Source organism: Podarcis melisellensis, assembly GCF_964234715.1.
Source record: "Podarcis melisellensis genome assembly, chromosome: 6".
NCBI classification, from domain to species: domain Eukaryota; kingdom Metazoa; phylum Chordata; class Lepidosauria; order Squamata; family Lacertidae; genus Podarcis; species Podarcis melisellensis.
The window spans coordinates 69,125,717-69,151,416 of NC_138538.1; the positions used below are offsets into that span (position 1 = coordinate 69,125,717).

The 25,700-nt window shown below is 41.2% G+C and overlaps 1 protein-coding gene across 1 annotated transcript in view; it reads right to left on the reverse strand.

Annotated features, from left to right (window-relative positions):
- COL24A1 (collagen type XXIV alpha 1 chain) overlaps nucleotides 1–25,700 on the reverse strand; it is a 170,831-nt gene that overhangs the window by 18,769 nt on the left and 126,362 nt on the right. Inside the window, exons 36-53 of the mRNA XM_081914077.1 lie at nucleotides 24,195–24,248; nucleotides 23,450–23,557; nucleotides 19,924–19,977; nucleotides 19,611–19,718; nucleotides 18,519–18,572; nucleotides 17,589–17,642; nucleotides 14,155–14,211; nucleotides 12,986–13,039; nucleotides 11,586–11,639; nucleotides 11,382–11,435; nucleotides 8,171–8,224; nucleotides 6,840–6,947; nucleotides 4,707–4,814; nucleotides 2,561–2,668; nucleotides 2,418–2,471; nucleotides 1,894–1,956; nucleotides 632–685; nucleotides 87–122 (exon numbers count right to left, since the gene is read on the reverse strand). Coding sequence (XP_081770203.1) covers nucleotides 87–122; nucleotides 632–685; nucleotides 1,894–1,956; nucleotides 2,418–2,471; nucleotides 2,561–2,668; nucleotides 4,707–4,814; nucleotides 6,840–6,947; nucleotides 8,171–8,224; nucleotides 11,382–11,435; nucleotides 11,586–11,639; nucleotides 12,986–13,039; nucleotides 14,155–14,211; nucleotides 17,589–17,642; nucleotides 18,519–18,572; nucleotides 19,611–19,718; nucleotides 19,924–19,977; nucleotides 23,450–23,557; nucleotides 24,195–24,248 — 1,236 coding nt within the window. The remainder of the gene's footprint in view (nucleotides 1–86; nucleotides 123–631; nucleotides 686–1,893; nucleotides 1,957–2,417; nucleotides 2,472–2,560; nucleotides 2,669–4,706; nucleotides 4,815–6,839; nucleotides 6,948–8,170; nucleotides 8,225–11,381; nucleotides 11,436–11,585; nucleotides 11,640–12,985; nucleotides 13,040–14,154; nucleotides 14,212–17,588; nucleotides 17,643–18,518; nucleotides 18,573–19,610; nucleotides 19,719–19,923; nucleotides 19,978–23,449; nucleotides 23,558–24,194; nucleotides 24,249–25,700) is intronic.

Genomic DNA, 25,700 nt, shown 5'->3' on the forward strand with positions numbered 1-25,700 from the left:
GAGCAGAAATCACCCCAAACATGCCGTGTCCCATATATTGTGCATCCTACCCTATTTTTAACATTACAAACTTTATTTTCACGTACCATTTCGCCTCTGGACCCCTTTTCACCCCTGGGTCCCTGAAATTAAAAGAAATACATGTCATCTTAAAAACCCCCAAATACAGTGAATTATAGTCACTCCAGAAACCATTTATTTCAATGTGTTTTACACTGTGAACAAACCATTCATATCTACAGAACAGAAGGATAGCTAACTTCACTTATGCATAACATTTGTGCAGGTATATTGGAATGGCTCCATACCACCTGAACGAACCGAGCAGCAATCCTTACGAATTATAGCAGCCTGTGCCAACCTGGTGTGCCCTCCAGATGTTTTGGACTACAACTCCCATCATCCCTTGCTATTGCCCATTTAGGCTGGGGCTGATGGATGTCCAGAGGACACTAGGTTGGCAAAGGTTGGATTATTAAGGGAAATCAGTGCTCTCGTGTTCTTGTCTACAAAACTAGTCTTCTATCTTGCATGCATGTTACAATGCAAAAGAGTTCTCGTCTATTTGTTGTTCAAAGTGTGGAAACCTTCATGCGATGAAAAGCAATGCTGGGAAAGACTAAGCACTTACAGGTTTGCCTGCTGGACCTATGATGCCTTCATTACCAACAGGACCAATGTTTCCCTAAAAACAAAACGCAAATAAATTTTCAGAGCAATAAATGAACAACAGTACTGTGTTGTGTGACATTTGACTGTTTAAAGAACACACAATTCCGTGCTCGGTGAAAATCAAACAATAGTGAAATGAAATGAGATGAAATTCATGTTCAAAGAAGGCCAGTTCTGTTTCTGGATATAAGAAGGGCAAATAGACAAGATAAGTTTGCTTCCTTTTCATTTGCATACCAAATCTATTGTATTTCTGAACATGCATTTATGAACACCTGAATACTGAAAGGAACTTGACCTCTGCTGTTTATCTAAGAACCTTATCTATACGTGACGTAATTTTCAGCTTAACAAACAATACCATTACTTGTAATAAGTAATAAGAGAAAGGGATCCTTAACTGGTATGCTTCTGCAGATTGCACAGTGATCTATTCGGCAAGTTTTGAAATGTTATGGCTAGTTAATTGCTGGGGATTGTGTGGGGGAACAGGATTATCTACAGTGGTGCCCCGCAAGACGAACGCCTCGCAAGACGGAAAACCCGCTAGACGAAAGGGTTTTCCGTTTTGGAGGCGCTTCGCAAAACGAATTTCCCTATGGGGTTGCTTTGCAAGACGAAAAAGTCTTGCGTCCCCCCGTGGGTTTTTTTCCGCTTTTTCCGCCCTTTTCCTAAGCTGCTAAGCCGCTTATCAGCTGTTCCGCTGATAAGCCGCTTAACAGCTGATCGCTAGAAGCCGCTAGACAGCTGTAGCGCTAATCCGCTAAGCTGTCAATGGGCTTGCTTCGCAAGACGAAAAAACCGCTAGACGAAGAGAATCGCGGAACGGATTCTTTTCGTCTAGCGAGGCACCACTGTATGGTTAATGCTTCAATGGTGCTGCTTAATTCATTAAATCTTGCGGAAAAGCAAATTTTGCCTCCATGGTGATTAAAATTAAAGTATATAACTGGCAATGTGCTGCCCTCCCTCGGTAACCCCCAAATTTTCTGTCAGAAGCAGGTCACCTGACCTTGCCTCAACCAGGGTCAACCAAGGTGTAAGTACAACTTTCACAAATTCTGCTCTGGGTCACCTGTCCTCAAATTCAGTTGTTCCTACTTATCTGCTGGCATAAGAGGAAAGTGGTCTGAGTTTTCACTATAAACCGATGGGAACTGTAGAGATGTCAGTTAGATTGTACAGAGAACAGTAAGTTTATTAATAGACAGAATCACTTACTATTTGTCCTACCGGGCCTTTAGGTCCCAAAATTCCAATCAAACCAAGGTCACCTTCGGGACCCTAAAAAATGAAAAGTAAAAGCTTAGTCATAGTACATCTGATACACTTTTTAAAAAAGCATTTGTCTAAAAAAAGAAAAAGCTAAAGTAAATGAAAGTGAAACTAATATAAAATATGAAATGTTATGTACTGCAATCTTCTTCTTTAGATCTCTGATACAGTGAAAAAGCCTCAACAGAAAATGCACTTCCAGCCAAATTACTGTAGCTGTATCATAAAGTGAAATATCCTTTGCTCTCCAATCTCAGGGCAATTAAGAAGTGCTCGCTGAAGATCTTTCACGAACGACAGATGGCTTACAGTTCAGCTTGAAAAAAGGACATGATCCAGCCACACAAAGTTTAAGAACATGTTAGTTCCATTCGCTCCAATGGGAGGGTTAAGGACATGCTTAACTATTTCCCATTTAATGGGATGTAAAGATGCTTAGCTTTGGGACTGGGCTCAGAGTGAGCACATACCTTGGGACCTGGGAATCCCTGAAATCCCATCAAACCATGATCTCCAGATTGTCCCTGGAATATTAGCAGATAGGAAGATTAATATATGAAACTGCACCTGAATGGTACTAAGAACAGTTTTACATACAACAGGCGGTACATACAGCATGACCCTTGAGGCCAGGATCTCCCGGGGGGCCTTGATCGCCTTGGGTCCCAGGATGACCTCTTTTACCTTGCTTTCCTGGATGACCCCGAAGCCCTTGTTCACCCTGCAACAAGAGGGAAAGTACACACTCATTACTATTCTTATACAGGAGAAGCATACAGTGCCTTGGAATTTCTTCATGAAGAAATCATAGATAATGATTGCTGATGCAGAATTCACCCCAATTCTTTTTTTAAAAAATGTATTTCTAGTAAAGATTTTCTTGATTTACAAAGGTATGTGCAATGTTGCTCTCTCATATTTTTTTCCACGTAACACTTTTTTAAAAAAACCAAATCAGTTTCATTTGTTGAGACATTAGGAAGAATAGGGGGAAAGAGGTGCAGGGCGGAAGAGGTGAGTGGGGGTGGAGTCGGGTGGTGATGTTTCTATTTTACTTAATATATGTGAGGTTTTGTGTTAGCGTCGCTTGTGCGGGTTCTCTGCTGTTCACTTGTGTTCCTTTGGTGGTGAGAGAGGTTGGGGTTGGCCTAGGGTGAGGCTGTTCATTTGTGGTTGGCTGTGGTGATCTTTGTTTTCACATGTGAGTGGGGTGGGTGGGTGTTTTGGATCAGGTTAGCCATATTGATTTGTAAGCTGTTGGTGGATTTTTGTCATTATCTTGTTGGGCTGTGTATGTGATAAAGGGGAGCCAAACTGGGGTGAAGGCATCTTCTTCTATTTGTCCCTGTGTCAGTTTCAGTTTATTGGTTAATTTTTCTAGTAAGGCTGTTTCCCATACTATTTGGTACCATTGGTCCATGCTTACTCCTGACAGGAATTCACCCTGATTCTGAGGTTCAGCGATTAAAGGATTATTTCAAAACTGTGTTTAGGATTTGAATAAGTTATCGGCTTATCAGCCTGATCTTGGTAATCATGCTGGACAACTGTTGTTGCTTGTGTGATGTCATTAATTTTGGCCCCTCGTTTTCTGTTGGTGAATTTTGAAAAAAAGCAAAAAATTATCAGCTAATTTGGTCTGAATGGTGAGACTTCTTGCATTGCGTGTTCATAGAAGCAAAGCAAACGCTGCTGAAATAAATTAAAACTCCATCTTTCAAACCTGGAGGAAGAACACCCTAATACCCAGTCCACCAGGCATGTAAACTCAGTAGGAATATTCCTTTCCACCAACCCCAGCTTGATCTTTACTGCTGGAGGGGGTTGGGATGTGGTGGAATTGACATGCCTCTGGCCTGGGGAACTGGGTGGGCTTCACTGCTGCAGAAACCCTTATTATGCCCAGCCAGATGGGAAACAAACACTGCTGGGTCTTCTGCCACTGATGGAAGCCAGCAAAGAACCCTGATATGGGGTGTTTCAGGGTGGGGAGCAGTGGTGCCATTCAGTCCAAAGAATCCAAAGTCCCATGGATCCCCTAAGCAGGGAGTTAGGGCTACTCTGCTGTTTTAATGTGCTCCCAGCTGACAATATTAGCAACCAATAAACTGACAACCCCACATTCCTCCACAGTATTAACAAATGCAATTATAATGACAGTTATAATTACCCCCTCCCCTCTCCCAGTAGTTCGCTTTAGGTTTGATTCACTTATCATAAAAACAGAAAGCAGTCTCTTTCAAGGCAATTAGTACAAACTAATTGGCCTTCCCTTTGGTACAGAGAGCAGGCTGTGCCTATCTTTCTTTCCAAACCGCTGAGAAATTAAATGCTCTCCCCCCCTCTTTTTTTTTTTTTACCCTTTCAAAAAGCCTTGTCTTGCTCCTGAAGTAAATTCAGAGAGATAGCTCTGTTTGCACTGGAGCAGAAGAAATGTCTGTACCGCTCCTAGACTAATTAGGGCTTTCAGATTTCACAGGTCCCCCTTGTGATCCTATAAAATGCTAGTGCGAACTGCGAAAGTTTGTAAAGAGCCTAAAAATTAATTAAGTGGGAAGCCCTATAAGAAAAACCTTTTTGTTTTAAGGCAATTTACATACATGCATTTTCAGAGAGGGAAGGAGCATACTTCCACAATACCAGGTGCATAAACTTTGGTAGAAGCTGCAGTTCTGCCTTTGATATTACTTCTGAATGAGCGGGCAGAAAGATTTCAAACACAGTGCCAGCCGGCTTGAGAAGCTCCCCATTCGAAGTACCTTTAGTCCTGGTGGTCCAGTGTTTCCTGGCATACCTGGTAACCCCTTTGGTCCCTGAGTTCCAGGATATCCTGCCAGTCCAGCTAGTCCCACGCTTCCTCTGTTACCCTTGACAAGCAAGTTATACATAGTCACATCAACCACTGGTTCCATATTTTTTGAGCAATATGCCAAACACATGCTTTTGTTTCTTCAAAGTAGCCATGCTTGATACACACACCTCCGTACATTTATCTGCATGCACACTCTTACACAACATTAGTACAATGATGGCATCCTATAAATTGTTATCTAAATAATTATGCTATTATTATTATTATTATTATTATTATTATTATTATTATTAATAAACCCTGCCCATCTGGCTGGGTTTCTCCAGCCACTCTGGGCAGCTCCCAACAGAATATTAAAAACATAATAAAACATCAAACATTAAAAACTTCCCTAAACAGGGGTGCCTTCAGGTGTCTTCTAAAAGTCAGATAGTTGTTTATTTCTTTTACACCTAATGGGAGGGCATTCCACAGGTTGGGCGCCACTACCAAGAAGGCCCTCTGCCTGGTTCCCTGTAACCTCACTTCTCACAGGGAGGATACCACCAGAAGGCCCCCGGTGCTGGGCCTCAGTGTCTGGGCTAAACAATGGGGGTGGAGATGCTCCTTCAGTACCAACACTTTGAATTCTGCTCGGAAACGGGATTAAATGATGGTGATATTAACAATACTATTTAAAAATGATGACATGCTGTCTATTGAAAAACACTGTTACTTAGAAATTAACTTTTAGCATTTCATAAATAAGCACTAAGTTCGCAACGCCCAATGACTTAGAGAAATAAGGCCCTAAATCAAAGCAGACTAGGGTGATCGGGTGTAAAACTGGCCAGGGTTCCTGCATACATAGAAAGTGGTGTTTCAGCAGTTGTATCCCGCCCTGGTATCTCTGCTGACGAAAAGTGGGTTGCAAATATGCAGGAATATGCAGCTGTCCCGTACGGGGATTAAACCTGCAACCCTGACATTATCAGCACCATGCTCTAACCAACTGAGCTATCCAGGAGTTGTGAAGCTACAGACGCTCTGTGTGTTTTGCACCTAAAACAGACTGGGGCTCCTGGAACTGATTTGCTATTGCAGAAAAAAAAAGCCACTAAGGTTGTGCAGAAAGGTGGCCGAATCTGATCAATATGTTCCCATTGCAGGATGTCAGATGCTTCTGCATAATAATATAGTATAATAATAAATTATTATTTATACCCCACCCATCTGGCTGGGTTTCCCCAGCCACTCTGGGCGGCTTCCAACAGAATATTGAAATACAATAACCTATTAAACATTAAAAGCTTCCCTGTATACCTGAAGGAACGTCTCCACCCCCATCGTTCAGCCCGGACACTGAGGTCCAGCTCCGAGGGCCTTCTGGTGGTTCCCTCATTGCGAGAAGTGAGGTTACAGGGAACCAAACAGAGGGCCTTCTCGGTAGTGGCGCCCGCCCTGTGGAACGCCCTCCCTTCAGATGTGAAGGAAATAAGTAGCTATCTCATCTTTAAAAGACATCTGAAGGCAACCCTGTTTAGGGAAGTTTTTAATAATTAATGATGTATTGTTTTTAACACTCGATTGGAAGTCACCCAGAGTGGCTGGGGAAACTCAGCCAAATGGGCGGGGTATAAATAAATTATTATTATTATTATTAACAAGGCTGCCTTCAGATGTCTTCTAAAAGTCTGGTAGTTGTTTTTCTCTTTGACATCTGGTGGGAGGGCATTCCACAGGGAGGGCGCCACTACTGAGAAGGCCCTCTGCCTAGTTCCCTGTAACTTGGCTTCTCGCAGCGAGGGAACTGCCAGAAGGCCCTTGGCGCTGGACCTCAGTGTCTGGGCAGAACAACGGAGGTGGAGACATAGTTGGCCCTACACCACAATGGCATGGAACAAGAACCATACTGGCAAACAAATGATGTAGCTACTTCTCAAACAAGTGGTGCTGGCCCTCATGGAGAGGTGGCAATAGGGCAAGAGGAAATTATGGAATTCCTTTCTTCCATATGGTTCTTGCTTACAGGTATTTATGATGCACTGAGAATATTTAAAGACTTTTTCATGTGGAAAACAACCATGCAAGTACTACTCACAGGAAGGCCCTGTTGTCCAGGTAAGCCAGCCTTTCCAGGATTCCCAAGAATGCCCTCTGGTCCAGGATAGCCTTGTACGCCCTTCTGACCCAAAGGACCAGGCATACCCTGAAATAAATTTGAGATGTATTAGGACAACCCTGAAGAGCACACTATTTGCAACTAAGCTATGCTAAACATGATTTTACACAATTAAAAAAAAGTACAGTTATATACCTTGAGAAAGTTACTTAAGTCTGAGAGCAGACAACCTTTAATTTGTTTTTAGATATTCTTTCTCTCTGAATGGAGACACTTTATATTCTGGATTTTCCTGCTTTTGTTTTAGGGAAATAATACTGGCTAATGCCCTTTTTTTAAATCAGTAGGACTGCTAAAGTACAACACCTAGCAACATAAACTACAACCACTCTTTCCGTCCAGGCCATTCAGCTTCTGTAGCAGAAGAACAAACATGTTGTACACAACTATGCTACTATGGAAAAAATCAGAAAAGAGGAAATATCTATATTAGAGGACTTTCCGGGGGGGGGGGGAGAATACTTGAAAATATGCCAGGGAGATCCCCCCCTGCCCCACTTGTGGGTTTCATTACAAATTACCATTGAAATCGTAGGGCTTCCTTTTGTATCTAAGAACAGGTTCATGCTTTAAAGCACTGTGTCCAAGTATGCTAAAAAAAATAATAATTAGGCCCTAGTGTTTTCCCTGCACTTTACCACTGAATCAGAGCAAACAGCAATTTGCAGAAAACCCTAACTGCCATTTGTTCCGATTCAGTGATAAAGAGTGGGCTTTTGCAGGAAAAATTGCAGGGGCAGGGAAAAAAGCCTTTGTAGGCATGTCTAGGACTACAATAGAGACTTTATGAAGTGTGGCTTTATAATGCTCTATTAGACTGCAATCCCAAACACACTAACTAGGCAGAAATCCCCATTAAGCACAGTCCAAGTAAACATGCATAGAACTGAGATATAAAGGTGAAATATACACATGGTACAATTTAAACCAGTTTTTCTACTTTGCATGTTAGTGAATATAATTCCATCTGATTAGTTGTTTTTCATCACTACATGTCACTGCTTTCTTCTTCTTCTTCTTCTTCTTCTTCTTCTTCTTCTTCTTCTTCTTCTTCTTCTTCTTCTTCTTCTTCTTCTATACCCCACCCATCTGAATGACTGAGTTTCCCCAGCCACTCTGGGCGACTTCCAGCACATATAAAAACATAATAAAATGTCAAACATTTAAAACTTCCCAATACAGGGATACTTGCATTTGCGGTGGGTACCTGATATCTAGTGTGCTATTAATAAAACATTTTGCTTACTTACAGACATCCCAGGTTTCCCAGCTTGACCACTCATTCCTTTTTTCCCAGCGGGACCCTAGAAATTTCAAAACATGTGTTCACTGACAAAGCCAATGAAACATAAAAGCAGAATAGAAGCTAGGAGGATATTTATTATCTAGCAAAGAACACAAGAATCACTTCAGTTTCAGGGGAATCTAAGATCATAAACCGGCTGGATATTCTTTCTACTTGAGTACAAAATCTGTCAAAGCACCGCATTCATTCAGAAAAGCACATTATCATTTCCCCGAGATTATTCTGTTTCAGCAACATGTCATATATGAAAGAGCATGAATGGGCCAGGCAGAATTGCATCCTCGTTGCTCACAGGTCAGTTAGAATGGATTTTGTTTTTGTTTTTAAAAAATGTCCCCTATTTATAGGATTTGTGGTATTTCCTATTAATAAATAAAGCATCACTGGAGTACTTTCAGCTTTTAACTGCTCTATATTAGCCCAAGAACAGATTGTGCCCCTGCCAGAATACATACTGCTTCAGTGCTTAAGACAGCGTAAAATAAGAGTCCTGTGTCATCCAAGCCAGGAAAACTGGTTTAATATCTGCTTACTAACCAGAGCTGAAACCATGGTTCATTCAGTCTGAACCAGGACAATGTCATTTAACGATCATTAATTTCTACAGCAGCTTCTTTGTTATAAATGTAAGCTACATTATTATGCATCATTGTCTTTTGAATCACTGCTGCTGCCCGCCTGATGTTAAAAATGCAATATTCATAAACAGAAAATAAAGCAAGCTGGGCTGGGTCACACAATCTCATTTCTAAATCTGTGTGTATGTTTATGGGGGGGGGCTGGATTATACACATGTCCCTCCCTGCTTTGGAGGTAATGCTAAACCCCAGTGCATTCTAAGGACAAACCTAGGTGAGCCTCATGGCTGTGAGTTTGCAAGCTTCTGCTTGCTTCCATTTTTGACCGGCCCCAGTTTGCAGGGTCACCTGAACCCAACAAACTGTGGTTAATATTAACTAGGCTTTGATGGAACAAGCCAACTTTAAAACCAGAGTTTAAGAAAATGATTTGTTTCAATAAAACACTGTGATGGTTAAACGCAAATCTGCAGTTATTTTTATTTAAAAGAAGCAAATGCTCCTATCTCTTCTTCATGGCTGCACTGATGAGGGAAGAGAGGAATTTGCAAGGTTTGCTGAACCAATAGTTTATAAACTATGGAACTTGCTCACACAGGAGGCAGGGATGTCAACCAACCTAGACGCCTTTTAAAAAAAGGATTAGACAAATTCATGGAGGAGAAGTCTATCCATGGCTATGAGCCATAGTTGGAGGAACTAATGTTTCTGAATACCAGTTACTGGAGTGTGCTCTTTGTACTCTGGTTTTGCTTGCAGGTTTCCCATAGGCCACTGTGAGAACAGGATGCTGGACTAGATCAAGTTGGCTTTTATGAACACTGGTTATGAACCCTCCTACACAATTTTACATTTGTTACCAATTTGGAGTCCATGTGAAAGAAAAGTGGTTCATTTCTTATTTGGATTCCTGTTCTACATGATGCATTTTGCAGAACTTAGCAGCACAGTATGGTTCAAGTTATGGACACAGGTTTAACTGCAGTCTTAAGATGTGCATTTTTCACTAGGCTTTTGGTTGTTAAAACTATTTTTAGGAATAAAACTCTGATATAAAATTTCAGCCTAAGGGACATCATAGAAAGTTTGGAAGAAGCCCAAAGAGGCTGTGGATTTGGGGTTCTATGTTACACCCTGCCAAAGCGGCTTGTGATCACAGTGTAGGCTTTACAGAACTACTGAGATATGCAAGTTAATAAAATGTGGTTTTGCTTTGAGTCACAGATTATCACATACCCTTCAGAAAACAACTTTATTGCAGCAAGACTTGGTGGAAAGTGGAAGTATGAAGGTGCAATGGGGATATTAAAAGCCGTTCCTTATGTAATCCTTTAAAAACATATTAAAAGTCACTCTGTGGAAGAGCAGAGCATTTCTTTGGCAGCTTTCACTGCAGCCTCAATTCAAAGTATTATTCAGAAGTGGAACATTTATACTTGGTGCTCTGGAACTTGCCCAATACACATTACGCCAAACATGTATGTGCTGGACCTTCTTTACAAATGAGTTCAAATGGATTTGTACCATGGCCAGAATCCAGAGAGCTCCTATGGATCTCGTGCATGCTCAGTGGGATAGCAAACTCCCTGTGCCCAAGAGTAGCAGCCCCCAAATGCCACATCACTGCTCTTGAAATTAACCTTATTTCCAAATGTGCTGGAGGGCAGAGGAAGGGGGAACTGCTGGTAAAAACTAGACAAGGCAAAGGTTCTGCAAGGTATGCAGAGTTTGTTGTGTGGTTCTTTTGATGGTGGCCTTTATCAGCCCAAATGCTCATCCAGATCTGGCTTCCTGAGTTTACTTTTAAAGTCACAAAATAAAAGGATTTCCCCCTCCCAAAGGAAGAAGCATATTTTCACAACCAAAAATATAATGGTTTAAAATATCCACAGAGACGAAGCCAGAAAGGCAACTGTCCATAAATGCTGCTGCCCAATGTATCATTGATGTCAGCAGTGAAGATCTTCATCTGCTTATTTTCTAACAGCTTCGTTCTAGGAACTGCCTCTCAAGATATCACAGCACAATGAAAATTAAGCTCGCTGCACTTCAGATCAACACCTGGAATTCTTGTTCCAGCACCCAACCCTAGACCTCTGCAGGTTGCCACTGTCTGCTGAAAAGTGCAGCAGGTACCATCTAATGGGAAAAGCTGGAGTCTTGATGACCACAGGTTCCTCATCCCAGACATAATGAGATATGCAAAGCTAATGGGGTTAATAAGAACTGCCTTGTTGCATCATCTTGCCCAAGGCTTTTTCACCAACAGTGGCCAAAGAGTTGCCTCTGAAAACTCACAGGTACCTCTTTCAAAATGCCCTTTTTATGTAAAATTAGACAGATGGGGTTAAGGAGAAGGACTTTCCAGCAAATGACACCCTCCTTATGAATACATATCCCACTTTCAGAGCAGCTTCAGCAATATATTATATTTCTTTTAGAGTTAATTGTTTCTGGAGACAGAAACAAGCTAACAAAACAAGCAAGCTTATAAATGAAACTGCTGGTCTGTCTAGTGTTGCAGAGTTCTAATTTCAAATATCACAAAAAAAATGTGTCTTGCTCTTTTCTACCTACTTGAGATCCTTTCTCTCCTTTTAGTCCTGGTTCACCTCGTTCACCTGGCTCACCCTTTGGAAAAGGAAAAAAAAAATGAATAAAGCCTAGAAGACATCAAGGCAAAGGAACAGGGATTTCCCAGCTGGTAACAAATATAGTAGTACCATTCATTTTATTATATTTATCAAAGCACAAAGTCAACCTACTTCACAAGAGACTTACTGGTGGCCCTTGTTGTCCAACAGCACCTCTAAGTCCTGGAAGCCCCATGTGACCCTAGAAATAGGAAGTGCAATATATTATTGGGCAGGCAACTAATGCTATCAGTTTCTGGTGAGACGACAAGCCCGAGAGGAGCCAAGGTGTACTCCAACATGTTTGTTTCAATATATTTCAGTATATTAATCACCTTATTGGAACTTGGTCTTCAAGATATAGTCCATCTCCCCAGGTGTTGTGGACTCCCTTAATCCCTGACCACCAGCTATGCTGGCTGGGGATGATGTGAGCTGTTGCCCATAGCATTAGGTACCCCAGATACACCCCATTCAACCTGTTTTGTCCTAAAGCATCTATTGCAACATATTGCATTAATCTGTTAATCCTTTGCTCCACCTATTGACTCATAGCCTGGCAAATCTTGCCCTTGCCTTCTGTACAACCACCTGTTCATCCATCTGGCTTTTGCCAGTGGAAAAATGCTCACATGCCTTTATGCATCCTTATTTCTGGTCTGCATCTGCACTACCCCTATACTGTATCCAAGTCTTAAAGCCATGCTACTGCCCACAATCTCGAGGCGTTGTTGTCAGATAGCATTTGGCCTGGGCTTTGATCCTATTCATCCTATTGGCTCCTGCCCAACGCATACAGGCAGAGGCTCTAACCTGTAAGAAAGGGATCTTTATTCAGACAAGTAGCAGTATAGGGTCAGGAGCAAACAAAGCGGTTCAGGATCAGGGCAAGGCAGTTAGAAATGACATAGATGTCCCAACAAGTTTTAACCCTATTCATCCAGCCAGTTCCCAAATCTTTACCCAGTTTTCCAGTGGTGACCCTGATACAGTTGAACCTGAATTCTAATTAGCTTCTAGTATCAGATCCTGTCCATAATTTCTTTGGCAGTAGTCAACTCTAGCCCTGTCTTTTGCAATATCACTGACACTGAAATTCTATTCATATCTAGACATAGCTAGGTGATCTTGCACCCCTGGCAAAACTATCCAGATTGCACCCGCTAGCCACAGACAAATTACCTCTTCTTTCCGCCTCTCCTCCAACCCACCCCTCCACCCACTCAATTCACCCTCTATTTAAAACAATTTCTTATAAGGCAACAATAAATATTTATGGACATATTTTTTAGCCGATTTTGCGCCCCCCAATAGCCTGCGCCCCTGGCGAGGGCCCACCTCGCCACCCCCTAGCTACAGCCCTGTCTAGACAGAACAAAGATTCATTGAGTTTAACGGACTTTACTCCCCGGTAAGTTAGTATAATGTTAGTGATATTGTACTTAACATGCATTCACATGTACGAAAGAGTGATTTTTTTCCTATTGCTGTTTTAGAATAAACTACAGAGTACGCCCCATATCAATACAAATGGAAGCAGGATTCTACCTTGTAACCAAAATCACCAGGTTCTCCTCTCTCTCCACGTTCACCAATAGGGCCCTAGAGAAATAACCACAAGAAGTCCAGATGATTTAAAATTTCTTTGAAATATGGCTGCTTTAGAATAAAAAAAGAAAGGGGAACTTATATTCAAAAGTAACTTTGAGCAGGCCGGGGGAGCAGGAAGAGAGAGAAGAGAAAAAAAGAAAGGAAAAAGAAAGCAAAGCAAACATAGTCAATACAATAAATGACGTCTAAAATTATTTTTACTATGGCTAGTTGAGGTTTTGAATCACATATATGTTAAACCAAAAACAAACAAACTGAAAATGTAATTTCAAGAAATTAGGACTAATCATACTTTAGTTATTGATAAGAATATTTTAAAACTGCAAACTCAATAAAAAAACAACATTCTGTGTACAATAAATTATCAAAATGCCACAAAATTAGGAAATAGCAAAATGCAAAACCGATTATCATCATGGAACCAGATTAATTGTCTAAAAACAAAGGCAAAACAAAATCGTTTTGAGCAAGTGATGAAATAGAATTGTAGGTACCTGCCTGATATTTCTATAGTAACAATGTTTTAAATTACTGGTGCTACTGACACTAAAAATCTTTGTCGGAATTAGCATTTATACAGAAGTTCGAACGCTCTAAAATGTTACATTTAACCTTACATTTGACCTATGGGTCAAACTAGATGAGATACTAAAAGCGTTAAAAACAGAGTTTTGGGTTTGTTTGTTTGTTTGACTTTGAAAATAGGTCTGATTTTTATCAGAACTGTGACTGGGGAGGAAAACATTAAACCTCATCTCCCTGTGTCCTGCTATCTCTACCCCTACCCCTGCCCTCACACCCCTATTATTAAATGTCTTATAAACCCTGACACAGTTTCTAATTACACATTTAGTGCCACTTCTAGTTTAGCCCCTTGATACCCCTTATGTTTGCTGCTTTCCAAAAAAACACACATGCATTTGCTGGTAGCAATGAAAAAGCCGGAACCTGTACAAATCTAAACATAACGTATTTCAAAGCAACTACACCAATTCCACACATCTTTGCACAACATGAGTGTAGTCTCTGGAGGCAACTGTATAATTTTGGGGAACACTTTCAATTCTGAATCACGTATATAGTTTTCTGGATAAAGAAAGACCTACTGGTTCACCTATGGGCCCAGGCGGTCCCAGCACTGTGCTGTCTTCCCCTGGGTAACCCTGAAATAGAGACAAATCAATGGTTTATTGGCCATGAAGCCTCAGGGTATTGTTAGTAAACTATGCATGAAAAATCGAAATATATTCCCTATGCAGGCCATACGTACGCAAAGAGGTACTGAGCCATTTACATAAAAGACTTAGTAGTTTGTGATAGTTATACTTGTAGCATCCCCTCAGCAAACAGATTTTATAACTTATTATTCTGAAGAACCATATACAGTCGTACCTTGGAAGTCGTATGGAATCCATTCCGGAAGTCCGTTCGACTTCTAAAATGTTCGGAAACCAAAGCGCAGCTTCTGATTGGCTGCAGGAAGCTCCTGCAGCCAATCAGAAGCCACAGAAGCCGAATCGGACATTCAGCTTCCAAAAAGCGTTTGAAAACTGGAACGCTCACTTCTGGGTTTCGAACGTGATTTGTTCAGGAGCCACGGCGTTTGAGATCTAAGGTACAACTGTACTTGCTGCTTCACAGCAAATCTATTGGCTGACCAGTAGTAAGTTCAGTTTCCAAACAGACAGCCCCCCAGAAATAAGTACCACTCCCAGGTAGATGAGTATGAGATTGTTTGTCCATTCTTAGTATTGTATAAATTGTTTTTCCATTCTTTCTCTTTCCATAAACAGATATAAACCAAAATGTACAAATTACTACTGTTATAAACAGACATGCAATCTAATTATATGGGCACAGCAAAGTAAAACAGCTAATATCTGAAGCACAATTTAATAATAAAATCAGTTGCCATTACGCAAGCTACATTGCATAGAACAATAATTTATTAAAATCAAAAGTTTAAGCATATTTTGTAAGGGCACGATCACCAAACACAAACATGTAAAATTAGATATTTTCAGCATCAGTTGGATGCTATCATGTGAGTGTACAAAAAAGAAGAAGTAGAATTGCATGCAGAAAACCATCTATTTGAGCCACAGCTCCATGTGCTCTCCAATGCACAAATGGAACACCTGGGAGTTTCAGAATTAAGACTTTCCCACCAAGTGCAGTGTAGAGAGACAGGTCTGAAAGTACATCCCTTTGGACCTAATAAGCTGCCCACTTATTGAAAGATGTACCGTAGTTTTCGCTCTATAGGGCACACCTTTCGATAGGGCAATTACCCCACCTCCTGAAAAAGCCCGCACGGCTCCTGCGGGCTTTTCCACCGAGCTTGTGGGGCTGGCGGTGGGGGGAAGCGCTGCTTTCCCCCACCACCAGCCTCCAAACCAGGTCGGAGAGTAGCGCGAAGGTGTCGTGCGCTTTCCCTCTGCCCCCGAGCCTCTGCGGCTGGCAGTGGGGGGAAGTGCTGCTTTCCCCCACCGCCAGCCTCAAAGACCAGACTCTCCTGGCTTCAGCGAAAGCAACGCGAAGCCTCTGGAGCGCAGGCTTCGGAGGCTTTGCGTTGCTGTCGCTGAAGCCAGGGAGCCTGCATTCACTCCATAGGACGCACACACATTCCCCCTTCATTTTTGGAGGGGAAAAAGTGCGTCCTATAGAGTGAAAAATATGGTATTTTACATTTTATTTGCAAGTGTCACCAGTATCCACCAAAATTAATGGAAAAGCTGTTGAATACTGGAGAGCTGTATGTGTTGTGCATACTGGAAATCGCATGCCTGCAAACAACCTCTGGCTGTTACCACGCCTGCTTCCCCCTTTTTCTGCCAGGGGACAAGGAAGGAGAAGACAAGCTGCAGTTGCTACAAACCATGGGGGAAATCCCCTATTTTGTGTAAAGCCCTGCCCCCTTTCACAGTGAACAAAGAGATAGTCATGTACCCTAAGGACAAATTAGAACAGTGGACGTGCCTAGCAAGTACAAGAAGCGTCGCATCTAATATGATGAACTCTTAAGAAGTGTCTGCACTGCCGGGAGCCAAAGGTATTGTTATAAGAATTTTAAGGTCTCAAATACAGAATATTCATAAATGCACACATATCTAAATATATGAATCATGTGTCTAAAATAGTATGGGAGAGCAATCCTGAAGCCATTTTAACTATCCCAATGGCCTCAAATATTCCTTTGCAGTAAAGGAGGCAAATGGGGAAAGCCTTCCCATTGCCTTTTTACTTGCAAATCCTGTCTTAAGGGCATATTTGTGTATGAATAGGGTGAGCCTGTGACGTGGATTCAGGAACTAAAGTATTATCCATCACAAAAGAATGGCCAGACTGCCCAGGTAATGCAATCGGTGACCATTATCAGCTATCCTGGCAGACAGGATTTCTGCTGTAGACCACCTCCTTCTGTGATGTATGTATGGTGGTTTGAGGGGTGGTCTTGGGCTACAGGATGGGCAATTTCAAAAGTCTATGTAAGGGCTTGCACACCATTGTTCAGCGTTCTCCTCCCTCCTGTGTGTAGTGAGCGGGGACAGTGTTGCAACACTTCCTTTAATAAAGCTCAGGCTTACTAGTCGCTTAGCTTCTCAATATACTCTGCTTGGCCTCTGTTTTCTCCTACCGATAGGGAAGCCACTTAAGGACTCCATAATACCCCATAAGGGAAAGGGAGCAGTTTTTCTTTTAAGAGTTTGATGTGACAGGAAGATTCAAACCTCACACAGCATATGCTACATCAGGGGTGAAATATACTCAAGAGTCGAGAGTGGATTTCATGCTCTTTATTCAGCTCATAGAGGTGAGGAGGAATGGAAGTTCCCCCAGAATGTCTGATTTATATACATTATTTACACAATGGGCCCCATGTGATTGGCTAATTCCGGGATTCTCCTGTAGGCCAATCAGGTTGTGGATTCACTTCCACCTGGAGCTGAATTGGGTGGCTCCTGTGGACCAATCAGACTGCTGCATTCTGGGTCCTATTGTTCTTGGACCAATCAGACTGCTGCATTTTGGATCCTATTCAACTCAGTACACAACAAGGGACAACACGGATTAGAAAAATCAGCACATGCCCTGCTCCCAGAACAATGTCATCAGTCACGCAAAATGGCTGCACATCAGTGCATCTGTGCTATAAACCGAACCTGAGGATTTATGCTTTGGCATAAATGCGTGCAACCCAACCCAAGTCATTTCATTAATAATATTCAGAGGTTTCTCCTCACACAATTTTATTCCCTCAGAGCTTTAAAATAAGAATGTGTAAAAATCAGGGATAGCCCAGTCGGTAGAGCATGAGACACTTAATCTCAGGGCTGTGGGTTCAAGCTCCATGTTGGGCAAAAGATTTCTGCATTGCAGAAGGTTGGACAAGACGACTATCATGGTGCTTTCCTACTCTACAATTCTAAGTGGATGGAGGGGCATGTGTAAGATATATGCTTATTTTGTGAGCCTCTGAGACTTCTAGCCAACAGCAACCACCTCTGTCAAGTACAGTATTTACTACCACTCTTCATACCTTCTCTCCTTTGGCTCCTGGTGGGCCAGGAGCGCCTGGCTGACCCTGGTGACCCTAGGAAAAGAAACAAACATAAACGCCATGCCATGTGTGCAACCTGTTTGCATTGTTATGTATTCAATATGCAGTCAAAGGTGACATGTCGGGCAAACAGCGTAGTTGGACAATTGAAGACAATAGGTCACAACACTTGGGAACAGAAACCTGTTTTCAACAGGCCCAGATTCAGTTTTAGTTACCACATGTGTTTTCTGGTCTTGTTGGGATTGATGGAGGATGCCCTTTGATCCGTGATGGAAGAAAGGTAAGATATATATATATGTTTAAAAAAAAAAAATCACAAGAAGTAAATAAAATCTAACATGTGTTTGGCAGTTTGCCTTTTTGATAATTTTCTTGAAAAATGAAAGTTTCCCAACAATAAATAAATAAAACGGAGCTATCTAATGTGTGTGTATCAGTTTGATTATTTAAAATATAATTTTCTTGAAAAATGGAAATTTGATGGTTAATTCAAATAACTTATTTATTTTTTAAAAAGAGAGACTTGAGTATAGCTGTGGGAAGAATGGCAGCTTTCAATAGGCTTCGTTCAGAATGGCCATCTTGAAGCAGGCAAGGGACAAATGGGCAGAGCAATCCACACACATGCCTTGATACCAGGCTGCGTGTGCGAATTATGTGGCGGTATAGTTCTGTCCCGCTCTCCTGGCTAAGCTGGCCTCCTGCCAATGGTAACCAACCTCCCCTTTCTGACTAATGAATGGGTGGGCAAGTGGCCCCCACCAGCGGGAGACAGCAAAGCTCCCAAATGGGGGGGGGGGAAGGGTGTATAAGATTTTTTTGCACAAGTCAATGGGTTATAACAAATGTAGCACAATGTACAAAGATGGTACACAGTCAACAAACTTAACAGAAAGTAGAGCCTACCCCATAACCTGGAATTCCTGGCTCTCCTGCAGATCCCATTGACCCTAAATGTCCCTGTATGTATAAACAGCAGTAAACACAATTTAATTTCTAATTACTTAAGCTCTCTTTCGATCAGAAAAACACAAAGGGCATAACCCTCACCCAAGTTAAGCAGACATAAATCCCGTTGATTTCAAATTGCGAGAGTCAAACACATACTGTCAACATAACATATGTTCATAGTGGATGGCTCATGCCAAAGGATTTTTTTCCTTTTAATGTAGTATAGTAATATTTATATAACCAAATGCCTTGGGAACCCATGTGTTTGAAGGTGTAGGATATATACATTTTAAAAGTTGATAAATGATACGATTAAAAAAATGCAAGCATGAGATTTGATGGTGTTCTCTCCTGAAACGCACCTAAAAAGGTATAAGCATGCAGATTCTCCTAACTACTTTTTTTTAAAAAATAGCCTAAAAGGGAACAAGAATAAATGCAGCTTAGATTAAAAGTCTACCTTCAGCATATTTGAACCAGAAATAGAACTTTTACATAAAAAAAATGCTGTAAGGAACACTAATGTCTCACAACAAATGAAACTCATCTGTAGAAAACAAAACTTGAAAAAGAGACAATGCATGTATTTCTGTAAATGACGAAATCTTTAATAAACATATATTTACAAAATAAACTAAAAATAATGAAAACACATATAATATAGATATAAATAATTGGTGAAAGCAGATGCAGGTTGCTTCTTTGAATACACCATTTCAGAATATATCTCTGCAAATAGGTACAGCACAATGTTGTTGTTGTTGTTTAAAAAATGAACACATGCATTAAAAAAACCCTATACCCTAATGAACTAAAAATATAGGCAAACAAGTTCTATAAGAGTTTAGATAAACAAATGAACAGAGAGTCAGTGTGGCATCGTGGAGCAGGAAGATCAAGGTTCAAATTCCCACACAGCCATTAAGCTGACTGGGGGTTCTTCAGCCAGTCACATTCTCTGTCTCTCTCTCTCTCTCTCTCTCTCTGTGTCTAACCTATTTTACAGGGTTGTCGTGAAGGTAATAGGGAGAACAACTGTATACCAACCATTGGGCCTCTAGTTCCTCTTGAACCCTTTGGACCAATTTCTCCAGGCTGCCCGCGGTCACCTGTGGCGCCAATCTCTCCTGGGGGGCCATGCTGTCCCTTTGCCCCCTTTTGGGGAGGTTAAGAGTCAAAGATAAGACAATACAAGATGTTATTCCAAATGCAAACTGCACTGGAGAGCCAGACAAGAGTCCCAAAATCCTGTTAACATTCTGTTTCAAAACTGTTTGTTTACAACCTGTCCATTATTAATAAATAAATGCTAGGCCCTCAATTAATACAAATACATGACAGAAGAACAAAGATGAATTACCTTTTTTCCTGGGCGGCCCCTTTGACCTAGATTTCCTGGAGCTCCTTCGGGCCCCTGAAATATTTGTTATGAAGGAAGAGAGCTTTGAGAACATGTTTAAACTTTGGTGTGAACTGCATAATCTTAGCAAGGTCTTATAACGAGGGTTATGGGAAACTCTTATTAAACATTAGTACGACTGTTCTATTTTGGAGAAGAGTGATATAATGCTGGTGATTTTTATCAAGCCAGTGAAAATGCCACAAAAATCTAACATGTCTGAACAGAAAACAACAGCTGGAGACTAAAATAAATTTTGTGCTCAAGCCAAACACTTCATTTAGTAGGGATCTATATTCAACCAGAAAAGGACTAAAGAATGTCAGATTCAGGCCAGAGAAGTATCTCCAGTGAAAGTAGATGTATTTGCATTACTACGGTTCCTGACTAGGCCAGTTACTCACTAAGGTAGGGATCAAGCCCATTGGGCCAGACACATGTCCAGGCTTCAAGTTTTCCTCTTAAGCAACACAGGACATGTTCAATCATCCCTACATGTACTTGATCGGGAAAACTTTTGGGATACAACAAGATATTCTGGATTTGCATTGGCACGGTGCAAATCAAAGGCTTAGGAACCACCACAACTGAAGCAATATGTAATCCACTAATACTAAATATATTATGTAGCCACCGTCCCCATATTCCCAGTGTTTTGAAAGAGCGCAGAGGTCAACAAGTGTCCTCTCATTGAGCAAGTTAGCGCTCCCCTTTTATGTGGCAGTCAGGGATAGAAGCCCCTACTACCACTTGGCACAATAGAAAGAGAACTTTCCCCTCTGGTCCTGAAAACTCTCCTTCTCTTTGTCCCATCCAGCACTTTCAAATATGCCCAGGAAATTCTGGACGTATGACAGCCCTAAAACAGTTCTAGCAAGATTGTTCTCTCATCCTGGAAATTATAGCTCAATTATCACTGACAAACTACAGCTTAAAACTGGAAGCCACAGTTCCTGGCCTAGGCATGAACAGTATTGTGTACCTGTCCTCAACCGCATGGCAGGATTTGGTGGAGGAGCCATAGCTCAGCAGTAGAGTGTCTGCTTTGCTTCTAAAATCTAATGAAGTCACTGCTACACAGAGTTGATATTATTGAGCAAGAAAGACCACTGTGTCTGACTCAGTAGAAGACAGTTTCCTTTCCTGTGTTTCTAACAATTTTGTTGTTGTTTTGTCTCACTGATTTTCTTCGCATACATTAAGTGGATGTTTCATCACTCTGTTTAATTTCCCAGCCCCATCACCAATGTTTTTATGGCTACAAGAAACAGTAATTTAGGAAAAGAGGAAAGCTGTTGATTGCCACACTACAAAAAAACGAACAGCACATCCAAAGTAAGAAGATTTCAGCAGGCATTTTCATCAACAGCTGACTTCCGGATTAGACTCATTAACTGATAACACTTTGGATATGCTTGGTGACTAAGAAAAATAACTAGAGGACAACGTGTTGCAGTTGACCAGATTTAGTTTGTCTCGTTCTTGGCTTTTCTAGCCAATGCATTATGCAAAGCAAAAGCATTTCTGGTTTGTTCCAAACCGTGTGGTTATCTTGAAAGATCAGCAGCATTGAAGGCCAAGCTAGCCGAGATGCCAATCATGCAATTAGCAGCTCCTGAATAACATCTGTGACCTCACAGACCATGCCAGAGTCCCAATTAAGATTGCTGCTCCCTCCCTGTGCCCACTATTTACTTTTCGAAAGCCGCTCATGCAATAGTTGCTAGCCGAATGAACAGCATGCATCTCATTTTTATCAGCCAGGTTTCCTTCAGGAGGATGGACGGAACAGAAATTTAACAACAGCAACAATCTCATTTAGTTTGGTCCCTGGACAAAATGGCCCGTGCATATGTTCTAGAGCTTAGGGGAAATCTATATTATAAATGACATCTTAAATGGATAGTGGCAAACAAGTGTTCTGATTATACCATGTTGTTGAAATGTCCTGCAAAGTTTGAGACAGAATAGGGGCTGCATGGAGCATCTTTGGAATACATTGTGCCTTCTTATGATATAAAAATATACAGTGAAATGGTATGTGACATGCTAAATCTATCTCATGGTCCAATCAAATATACTGGCATTAATATCTGTTGGGATGTACTTAAAACGAAACTCTGAGTAACCAGGATAGGGTTGCCATATGAACTGGAAAATTCTGGTAATGTCCAGGGTAGCAGTGGGTGGGGTCTCTAAACCTACTATTCATGTACGAAGTTACTATGTGATAATGTGTGAATAATAATAATGTGAAGGAAGTGGATATGATTTACTACATTTTATCTAGATATATGCAAAGAATGAGTAGCAGAGCTGACACCAACATCAAACATTTGGTTTTAACAAACCTTGAAGATACATGCTACATAATAAAAAGAAGAATTAAATCAGGGAGAAATAGCACCAGAACATTTTACAGCAAAACAATAATCATACCGCAAGGAAGAGACGCTTATAATGTAAGCTACACGTCTTACTCAGAAGTGAACATGACTTAATTAAGTGAGACTTAATCCCAAGTAAATATGTATAGAATTGCAGTCTCAAATCTTCTGATTTTATGCATTGTCTCTTGAAGAGCTACATTTCTGAAGCATATATTTTTTTAAAGAAGTCAACATGTGGAAAGCTCTGATTTTGAGCAGGATTTCCACACTTCATTTCATTCTAAGACAAACAACTCCATGCAATGAGTAATGTTCTGCTGGATTAAACCATTGGGATGAAAGTTTGTTTTGAGACCAGAGTCTTCCCATAGGATTAGGTGGGGCTTTGAACAAGCATTCAACAAGCAATGGAAACAGGAAGGAGAAGTGAACACGCGCTTTCTGTTTTCATGCTTCTGTGTAATGTCTGAAGTGGGAGCACAGATGTGTAGAAACGAAAACTGGGAGGCTAAGTGCCATTGCTTATTATGTGAAGTCAATCTGAGACACAGTTAATTCTCCACAACCATCCACAGTGGTGGTCCCATTACTGTACTTGCCAGCAGAAGTGATAATTAGTGCTAGCTGTGAGACAGAAACCTATCCAAATTGAGTTGGACTGGAATCAACAATTCCCCCCCCCCCCATATGAGCCACTCAGCTGTTGCAACTTTGGCCATGGCTTCCAAGGCCTATATCGACAATTTCTGTACACTAAATGTGTAGTTCTGATGGGGTAGTCATTGGAGAGGATCCCAACATTTCCCCCTAAAGCAGTGTTTCTGATGTGTAGAAAATCATATTTTCTAGGACTCAAACCACATTTTGTTCCTGGGAAAATGCAGTCGTCCCCCTGCAGTGTCATGGGAGGCACCTAGTGGGATCAAAGGCAATAAGCAATATAACTCCCCTCCCACCTGTTTCATGGGTTTTGTATTTAACTCTTTATATACCACACGCACAAGAGACCACTCATATAGCGTGCTTATCTGCCAAGTTCTATTGGAGTGAATAGGTCACATCGCTATTATTTGCACTATAATTCCAAGATTACTTACTGGAATGCCCCTTATGCCGGGTGCACCTGAAGGGCCTGGGATTCCTGGGATTCCGGTCTCTCCTTTTTCACCATCTTCTCCAGGAAGCCCTCGGTCTCCTAAACTGCCCTAAAACAGTTACATGCAAAGGTCAAGAGGGGGTGGGATCTGTTTATCAAGTTCAACTACCTTGGAAGTGTTTACATGATTCTGACCAAACTAAGCCCCTTAAAGCAAAATATACATAGGAGGCTTAGTTTAGTCAGAAATGAGTATACACTTCCAGAGCTAACACTAACCACATTACTTCTGGTACACGAGCCACCATAGCTGCTAGAGGGCCATGAAAATTTCTGCCCCAGGCTTTTTAGACTCGTCTACCCATGTACTATCTGAAACCAAAGGGTCTGCCAGATGTGAATTATTTTTTTCAACTCTCCTACCCCTCTAAATCACCATCTTACTCCTTCCGTTTTGTTGCAATGTCTGCATGAAGCCTGCTTTACCAATCACAGGAAACCAGCTTGAAATACATTCCGCAATACAGTGAAGGAGTGGTGACAACAGCTCTTCCGGACAGGAATTGTGCAAAGATGCAAATTCTCTGTGCCTTTTGTCTCTGTGATTTCTTATTGCAGCATCGGGGTGACATTGCTGGACAACTTCTGTGCACACAAATGCGGCAATGCTGTATTTTGTTATATATTTTGTTTAAAGAAACACGGTACAAAGACAACACTGGGGCCGTTCAGTTGTTAAAATGTACCTTTGGTCCATCCTTCCCTTGGACACCATCTTCTCCCGGTGGTCCTGGTACACCCTATTTTTCAGAAGAAATAAATCCAAATGTTGTCACCTTCAAAAACTGTGGTGTACAAATACCTAAAATCGAGGTACATTAGCCCGGGGAACAACAGTAGAAGGAACACCATGTGAGGGGTTAGAACAAACAACATATTAAGGGGGGTTGCCACTGTCTTCTCACAACACCAAGACCTGCCTGAAAAGGAGAGGGGATAAACAGAGACAAACTTCCTGAGCATATCTTGGCAGAGTGAGCTGTGAATGACAGTTCAATAGGGATTTCAGCTCCCTATACCTGAGCTGTGTGTAGCTGGAGGAGGTGAGCAGGAGGGAAGGAGGGGGTTACAGGGGTCTGAACTTTTAAAGCAAGGCTTAGCACCCTCTGCAAAATGGGAAATTTCTATGGGCTTACATCATAATTTGAAATACGTCTGAACCGAAAGAGCTAATGTGTTTATTGGCAAGCAGCATATTCCTTTCACTTATTCAAAACAACTTAACATTCTGGAAGAAATGGTTTTAGGTGGATGACAACAGACTGCTGGCTTTCGTATTTTCGAAAGCGCGATTGGTATTTGCCTCTTTTTCACAGAATGCCCTGGTGCAACCTGAGATTGTTAAGATATATATAAAATCGGGCCCATTAATCAGCAAAGCTATGCTTTCATTATCATTCTAAGATTGTAGTTGGGTTTCAATAATAATAATAATAATAATAATAATAATAATAATAATAATAATAATTTATTTATACCCCGCCCATCTGGCTGGGTTTCCTCAGCCACTCTGGGCGGCTTCCAACAGAATATTAAAAATATAGCATCAGACATTAAAAACTTCCCTAAACAGGGCCGCCTTAAGTTGTCTTTTAAAAGTAAAATAGTTATTTATTCTATCATGTCTTCTACCAGAAATGTCTTTTTCTAGCCTGAAGATGAGTTCATTGTTTTTGCTTGGATTGAATAACAACATTATTTTAGTGTCTCCACTGATGACCATGTATTTTTGTTGCCTTCATGTTGAAGAGAAATCAGAATTATAGAAGTCTAGAATGCAGCAAAACTGTCAAATGCCTACACAATTGAAAATGAGCTATAATAAACATACCATGCCACACCACGAGGCAGCGATCGCCACCATATCTTGCCATTAGGTTTCCCTCCTCTTTGTCCTTTTTATACTCTATCTATGGGTCCTTTATTTTTAAAGCTATTTTTAATAACAAAATGTCTTTGTAACCCCATCGAAACCCATCCAAATGTGCACTTTTATACTTTGGCCACACTCATTTTTACTTGCAGCCCTTGAAGGGTTAACCAAAGGGGCCAAAGGGGTCCTTATGCCGAAAAAGGTTAGCCACTGCTGCCTTAGATTTATGTCTCTTCCTCTTACTCAATCCGATCCAACCCACAGTTTGCCACTGCATACAAATCATCAAACTATGGTTTGCGCTTGACCTCCAAACCAT